The 7,553-nt window shown below is 45.7% G+C and overlaps 1 protein-coding gene across 2 annotated transcripts; it reads right to left on the bottom strand.

The window, feature by feature from the left end:
- Positions 1–1,993: 1,993 nt before the first annotated feature.
- LOC135547031 (transmembrane protein 169-like) lies at positions 1,994–7,184 on the bottom strand. 2 transcript variants are annotated; one of them, XM_064975598.1, is made up of 3 exons: positions 7,158–7,184; positions 6,773–7,120; positions 1,994–2,838 (listed from the first exon to the last, which is right to left on the bottom strand). In XM_064975598.1, the coding sequence occupies exons 2-3, from the start codon at positions 7,041–7,043 to the stop codon at positions 2,189–2,191; spliced, it is 921 nt and encodes a 306-aa protein (XP_064831670.1). In that variant the 5' UTR covers positions 7,044–7,120; positions 7,158–7,184; the 3' UTR covers positions 1,994–2,188. The 2 variants fall into 2 exon arrangements, with proteins under 2 accessions (XP_064831670.1, XP_064831669.1); XM_064975597.1 differs by lacking the exon at positions 7,158–7,184 and having other exon boundaries at positions 6,773–7,144.
- Positions 7,185–7,553: the final 369 nt, after the last annotated feature.

The raw sequence follows: 7,553 nt of genomic DNA, 5'->3' as shown, positions 1-7,553 counted from the left end.
TAGATGATTCTGTGCTTCCAACTTTGGGGAGGTTTCAGCATGACAATGCCCCAGTGCACAAGGCAAGGTCCATATAGAAATGGTTTGTCGAGATCGGTGTGGAAGAACTTGACTCGCCTGCACAGAGCCCTGACCTCAACCGAATAGAACACCTCTGGGATGAATTGGAGCGCAGACTGCGAGCCGGGCCTAATCTCCCAACATCAGTGCCCGACCTCACTAATGCTCATGGCAGAACGGAAGCAAGTCTCTGCAGCAACGTTCCTTCATCTAGTGGAAAGCCTTCCCAGAAGAGTGGAGGCTGTTATAACAGCAATGTTCCAACATCTAGTGGAAAGCCTTCCCAGAAGAGTGGAGGCTGTTATAGCAGCAATGTTCCTACATCTAGTGGAAAGCCTTCCCAGAAGAGTGGAGGCTGTTATAGCAGCAATGTTCCAACATCTAGTGGAAAGTCTTCCCAGAAGAGTGGAGGTTGTTATAGCAGCATAGTTCCAACATCTAGTGGAAAGCCTTCCCAGAAGAGTGGAGGCTGTTATAGCAGCATAGTTCCAACATCTAGTAGAAAGCCTTCCCAGAAGAGTGGAGGCTGTTATAGCAGCATAGTTCCAACATCTAGTAGAAAGCCTTCCCAGAAGAGTGGAGGCTGTTATAGCAGCAATGTTCCAACATCTAGTGGAAAGCCTTCCCAGAAGAGTGGAGGCTGTTATTGCAGCAATGTTCCTACATCTAGTGGAAAGCCTTCCCAGAAGAGTGGAGGCTGTTATAGCAGCAATGTTCCTACATCTAGTGGAAAGCCTTCCCAGAAGAGTGGAGACTGTTATAGCAGCACTGTTCCTACATCTAGTGGAAAGGGTTAGGGGACCAACTCCATATTAATACCCATAATTTTGGAATGAGATGTTAAACGAACAGGTGTCCACATACTTTTAGCCTTGTAATATACTTTTAGTATTGTAATTTATATGGAATGATAGGTTAAACGAGCAGGGGTCCATGAGATGTTAAACGAGCAGGGGTCCATGAGATGTTAAACGAGCAGGGGTCCATGAGATGTTAAACGAGCAGGGGTCCATGAGATGTTAAACGAGCAGGGGTCCATGAGATGTTAAACGAGCAGGGGTCCATGAGATGTTAAACGAGCAGGGGTCCATGAGATGTTAAACGAGCAGGGGTCCATGAGATGTTAAACGAGCAGGGGTCCATGAGATGTTAAACAAGCAGGGGTCCATGAGATGTTAAACGAGCCGGAGTCCACAAACTTTTGGTCATGTAGAGGTACCTAATCATCATAAAGATAGAACGATAAAACGTGACAAAATGACCCCACTGTTGAACTGTGAAAATGATTCAGGTTTTATTTCCATACATTTTACCTCATGGTGAGCAACAAACATGATGTGAAGAGTGAGTGAACAACACACACAGGTGAACCTTTATATAGAGAACAGAGGTACTGACCAAAATCCTTTTAGATCCTTCAAATCTTAATTCTACATTCTTGTCTGCTGAATGAACGCCCCAGAGTTGCTTCCACCCTGCCACAGTTAAAAATGTAATCTCTTCAACCCAAAAGAGAGAAAGGTCAAGTATTACTTCATGCGGGTACAGTACATTAGATATAAAAGGTAACTTCCTGCCTGTCCTGTCGAGGATTTCAGTGCAACAGTTTTTCAACAGAAATCTATCAATATGTTTGATAGATAGGTCTTGTGTTTGATCCTCCATGACGTATACAGTAAACCTCAGGCAGTATTGTAGCGACCTCATGTTGCAGTTTATTTAATTTAAACATATTTTAATAGCCAGTCCTATGATACAAAACATCCATTGACAACACTTACAACTAAACTAGCTAGTGGTTGAAATATTCAAATAAATAAGACCATTTTAAACATAACAACATGGTGATTGGCCCAGTAAACACAGAGTTCACTTCAATAACAAGAATGCGAGGTTATATAAATTAGTAAGAAGTGTAAGCTAAAACAATAACCGGCTTTTTTGATGGTATCGAAAAACGTGAAAGTATGACAACTATGCCAGTTTGTGTGTTGTGTCCATGATGCCAGTCCAGGGTTATATTCATTAGTGGGTACACCATTGCAAAAAGTGTTTCTTATTAACGGATAAGTTCAGGTAGTTCTAACCTGTTTCGACCCGTTTGCTTCCTCGTGAAAACAACCCAGTCTCACACAGAGGACGTCTGAGCATCCTCAACAACCGGGGCCTTGTTACTCCCTTGCATGCTCCCTGAGAAGTTGTCAGAGTCCAGCAGCTCCACGATACTGTATGGAGAACAGTCCTCCAGCCCCAGCTTCCCACAGGCCCAGCCACAAAACCCCTTCTCCAGGTCGCGGACAGACAGCCACCACTCACTAAAGACCCAGGACACCTGCGCCAGGGTGGAGTACAGAGCCAGGGACAGGGCCATGGGCATGATCAGCATGGGGTAGAAGATGATGAGGAAGGGGCAGATGGTAATCTTGTGCCAGAATGTTCTCTCCTCGTTGTAGACCAGGAACACGTTGTACCAGGTGAGCGTGCCATAGTAAAACGACGTGATGAAGGCGATAAGGAACACCAGAGGAGCACACAATAGGCTCCAGAGGATCACATGGGGTCCCTGAAAGAACCCCAAGCCACAGGAACACTTGGAGCCCTGGCCCCTCTCACACTCAGCGTCCAGACGTTCTTTAGAGAGGGCCATGTCCCGGAGTTCTCTCTCTGTTAGAGTAACGTGGATGTCTACCACCTGACCCTTCTTCTTCCCCCTGGTGATGGTGCCGGTCAAGGTCACATAACGGCTGTCTGGGGGCATGCTCCTGTCGTTCCAGCCTCCTGGAGATAAACAACAACAACAACAACATTATGACACTAGTAAGCTCCAGCCTCCTGGAGATAAACAACAACAACAACATGACACTAGTAAGCTCCAGCCTCCTGAAGACAAAAAACAATATGATGACACTAGTAAGCTCCAGCCTCCTGGAGATAAACAACAACAACAACAACATTATGACACTAGTAAGCTCCAACCTCCTGGAGTCAAACAACAACAACATGATGACACTAGTAAGCTTCAACCTCCTGGAGTCAAACAACAACAACATGATGACACTAGTAAGCTTCAACCTCCTGGAGACAAACAACAACAACATTATGACACTAGTAAGCTCCAACCTCCTGGAGACAAACAACAACATGATGACACTAGTAAGCTCCAGCCTCCTGGAGGTAAACAACAACAACATGATGACACTAGTAAGCTCCAGCCTCCTGGAGGTAAACAACAACAACATGATGACACTAGTAAGCTCCAGCCTCCTGAAGACAAAAAACAACATGATGACACTAGTAAGCTTCAACCTCCTGGAGACAAACAACAACAACATGATGACACTAGTAAGCTCCAGCCTCCTGGAGATAAACAACAACAACAACATGACACTAGTAAGCTCCAGCCTCCTGGAGATAAACAACAACAACAACAACATGACACTAGTAAGCTCCAGCCTCCTGGAGATAAACAACAACAACATTATGACACTAGTAAGCTTCAACCTCCTGGAGGTAAACAACAACAACATGATGACACTAGTAAGCTCCAACCTCCTGGAGACAAACAACAACATGATGACACTAGTAAGCTCCAACCTCCTGGAGATAAACAACAACAACATGATGACACTAGTAAGCTCCAGCCTCCTGGAGGTAAACAACAACAACATGATGACACTAGTAAGTTCGAACCTCCTGGAGACAAACAACAACAACATGATGACACTAGTAAGTTCCAACCTACTGGAGACAAACAATAACATGATGACACGAGTAAGCTCCAACCTCCTGGAGACAAACAACAACAACACGATGACACTAGTAAGCTCCAACCTCCTGGAGATAAACAACAACAACATGATGACATTAGTAAGCTCCAGCCTCCTGGAGATAAACAACAACAACATGATGACACTAGTAAGCTCCAGCCTCCTGGAGGGAAACAACAACAACATGATGACACTAGTAAGTTCCAACCTCCTGGAAACAAACAATAACATAATGACATTAGTAAGCTCCAACCTCCTGGAGACAAACAACAACAACATGATGACACGAGTAAGCTCCAGCCTCCTGAAGACAAAAAACAACATTATGACACTAGTAAGCTCCAGCCTCCTGGAGATAAACAACAACAACAACATGATGACACTAGTAAGCTCCAGCCTCCTGGAGATAAACAACAACAACATTATGACACTAGTAAGCTCCAGCCTCCTGGAGGTAAACAACAACAACATGATGACACTAGTAAGCTCCAGCCTCCTGGAGGTAAACAACAACAACATGATGACACTAGTAAGCTCCAGCCTCCTGGAGGTAAACAACAACAACATTATGACACTAGTAAGCTCCAGCCTCCTGGAGATAAAAAACAACAATAACATGATGACACTAGTAAGCTCCAGCCTCCTGGAGGTAAACAACAAAATATTATGACACTAGTAAGCTCCAACCTCCTGGAGACAAACAGCAACAATAACAACAACATTATGACACTAGTAAGCTCCAGCCTCCTGGAGACAAACAGCAACAACATTATGACATTAGTAAGCTCCAGCCTCCTGGAGACAAACAACAACAACATTATGACATTAGTAAGCTCCAGCCTCCTGAAGACAAAAAACAACATTATGACACTAGTAAGCTCCAGCCTCCTGGAGACAAAAAACAACATTATGACACTAGTAAGCTCCAGCCTCCTGGAGACAAACAACAACAACATTATGACACTAGTAAGCTCCAGCCTCCTGGAGGTAAACAACAACAACATGATGACACTAGTAAGTTCGAACCTCCTGGAGACAAACAACAACAACATGATGACACTAGTAAGTTCCAACCTACTGGAGACAAACAATAACATGATGACACGAGTAAGCTCCAACCTCCTGGAGACAAACAACAACAACACGATGACACTAGTAAGCTCCAACCTCCTGGAGATAAACAACAACAACATGATGACATTAGTAAGCTCCAGCCTCCTGGAGATAAACAACAACAACATGATGACACTAGTAAGCTCCAGCCTCCTGGAGTGAAACAACAACAACATGATGACACTAGTAAGTTCCAACCTCCTGGAAACAAACAATAACATAATGACATTAGTAAGCTCCAACCTCCTGGAGACAAACAACAACAACATGATGACACGAGTAAGCTCCAGCCTCCTGAAGACAAAAAAACAACATTATGACACTAGTAAGCTCCAGCCTCCTGAGATAAACAACAACAACAACATGATGACACTAGTAAGCTCCAGCCTCCTGGAGATAAACAACAACAACATTATGACACTAGTAAGCTCCAGCCTCCTGGAGGTAAACAACAACAACATGATGACACTAGTAAGCTCCAGCCTCCTGGAGGTAAACAACAACAACATGATGACACTAGTAAGCTCCAGCCTCCTGGAGGTAAACAACAACAACATTATGACACTAGTAAGCTCCAGCCTCCTGGAGATAAAACAACAACAATAACATGATGACACTAGTAAGCTCCAGCCTCCTGGAGGTAAACAACAAAATATTATGACACTAGTAAGCTCCAACCTCCTGGAGACAAACAGCAACAATAACAACAACATTATGACACTAGTAAGCTCCAGCCTCCTGGAGACAAACAGCAACAACATTATGACATTAGTAAGCTCCAGCCTCCTGGAGACAAACAACAACAACATTATGACATTAGTAAGCTCCAGCCTCCTGAAGACAAAAAACAACATTATGACACTAGTAAGCTCCAGCCTCCTGGAGACAAAAAACAACATTATGACACTAGTAAGCTCCAGCCTCCTGGAGACAAACAACAACAACATTATGACATTAGTAAGCTCCAGCCTCCTGGAGACAAACAACAACAACATTATGACACTAGTAAGCTCCAGCCTCCTGGAGACAAACAACAACAACATTATGACACTAGTAAGCTCCAGCATCCTGTAGACAAACAACAACAACATTATGACACTAGTAGGCTCCAGCCTCCTGGAGACAAACAACAACAACATTATGACATTAGTAAGCTCCAGCCTCCTGAAGACAAAAAACAACATTATGACACTAGTAAGCTCCAGCCTCCTGGAGACAAACAACAACAACATTATGACATTAGTAAGCTCCTGCCTCCTGGAGACAAACAACAACAACAACAACATGATGACACTAGTAAGCTCCAGCCTCCTGGAGATAAACAACAACAACATGATGACACTAGTAAGCTCCAGCCTCCTGGAGGTAAACAACAACAACATGATGACACTAGTAAGTTCCAACCTCCTGGAGGTAAACAACAACAACATGATGACACTAGTAAGCTCCAGCCTCCTGGAGGTAAACAACAACATGACACTAGTAAGCTCCAGCCTCCTGGAGATAAACAACAACAACAACATGACACTAGTAAGCTCCAGCCTCCTGGAGACAAACAACAACAACAACATGATGACACTAGTAAGCTCCAGCCTCCTGGAGACAAACAACAACAACAACATGATGACACTAGTGAGACAGAATACAAAAACATACACAGCACAGTTCACCAAATACATTTCAGAATGATTATTCTTTGCATAGAAGTGGGCTTGCTATCAGACGGAAGAGGCAGCTAAACATATTGTAGTGGGAACAGCATGTCAGATATCTGCTATGTTATGGAAACAACCCAACGATACCCCTGTCGTACCATACCACTGATGTCTCACCTTCGCCGGTGGGTGTGTTGAGGAACTTGGCCCCCTCCTCGGTGCTCCTCTCAGCACCTCCCTCCTCTCCCACCTGCTCCTCCCCGGGCCCCCTCTCATTGTCTGAGCGATACACAATGATGGACTCAGGTCTGGGCTCCTTCCTCCTCCTCTTCCTCCGGTTGGCGGAGCCCACCTCTGCGTGGTTCCCTGATGCCTCTGACCTCTCCGACTGGAGGGAGATGAGCTGGGGGCTGTTATCCCCACTGGGCTGGGCCTCCGCCTGGGCCATACTGACTGACTAAGGGGAAAGACACCTCTCTAGGCCTTACCTCCTGACTGGGGCTGGGACACCTCTCTAGGCCTTACCTCCTGACTGGGACTGGGACACCTCTCTAGGCCTTACCTCCTGACTGGGACACCTCTCTAGGCCTTACCTCCTGACTGGGGCTGGGACACCTCTCTAGGCCTTACCTCCTGACTGGGGCTGGGACACCTCTCTAGGCCTTACCTCCTGACTGGGACTGGGACACCTCTCTAGGCCTTACCTCCTGACTGGGACTGGGACACCTCTCTAGGCCTTACCTCCTGACTGGGACTGGGACACCTCTCTAGGCCTTACCTCCTGACTGGGACACCTCTCTAGGCCTTACCTCCTGACTGGGACACCTCTCTAGGCCTTACCTCCTGACTGGGACACCTCTCTAGGCCTTGCCTCCTGACTGGGACACCTCTCTAGGCCTTGCCTCCTGACTGGGACACCTCTCTGGGCCTTACCTCCTGACTGGGACACCTCTCTGGG

This window comes from Oncorhynchus masou, chromosome 10 (genome assembly GCF_036934945.1).
Source record: "Oncorhynchus masou masou isolate Uvic2021 chromosome 10, UVic_Omas_1.1, whole genome shotgun sequence".
Taxonomy (NCBI): domain Eukaryota; kingdom Metazoa; phylum Chordata; class Actinopteri; order Salmoniformes; family Salmonidae; genus Oncorhynchus; species Oncorhynchus masou.
The sequence above is the reverse complement of the archived record's forward strand: the minus strand, read 5'-3'. Positions and strand labels throughout refer to the sequence as shown.

Coding starts and splice junctions, on each gene's coding strand:
- LOC135547031 (XM_064975598.1), bottom strand. CDS start 7,043: ATGGCCCAGGCGGAGGCCCAGCCCAGTGGGGATAACAGCCCCCAGCTC. Junction 2,839..6,772: donor CAACACACCCACCGGCGAAG/GTGAGACATCAG, acceptor GTTTATCTCCAG/GAGGCTGGAACGACAGGAGC.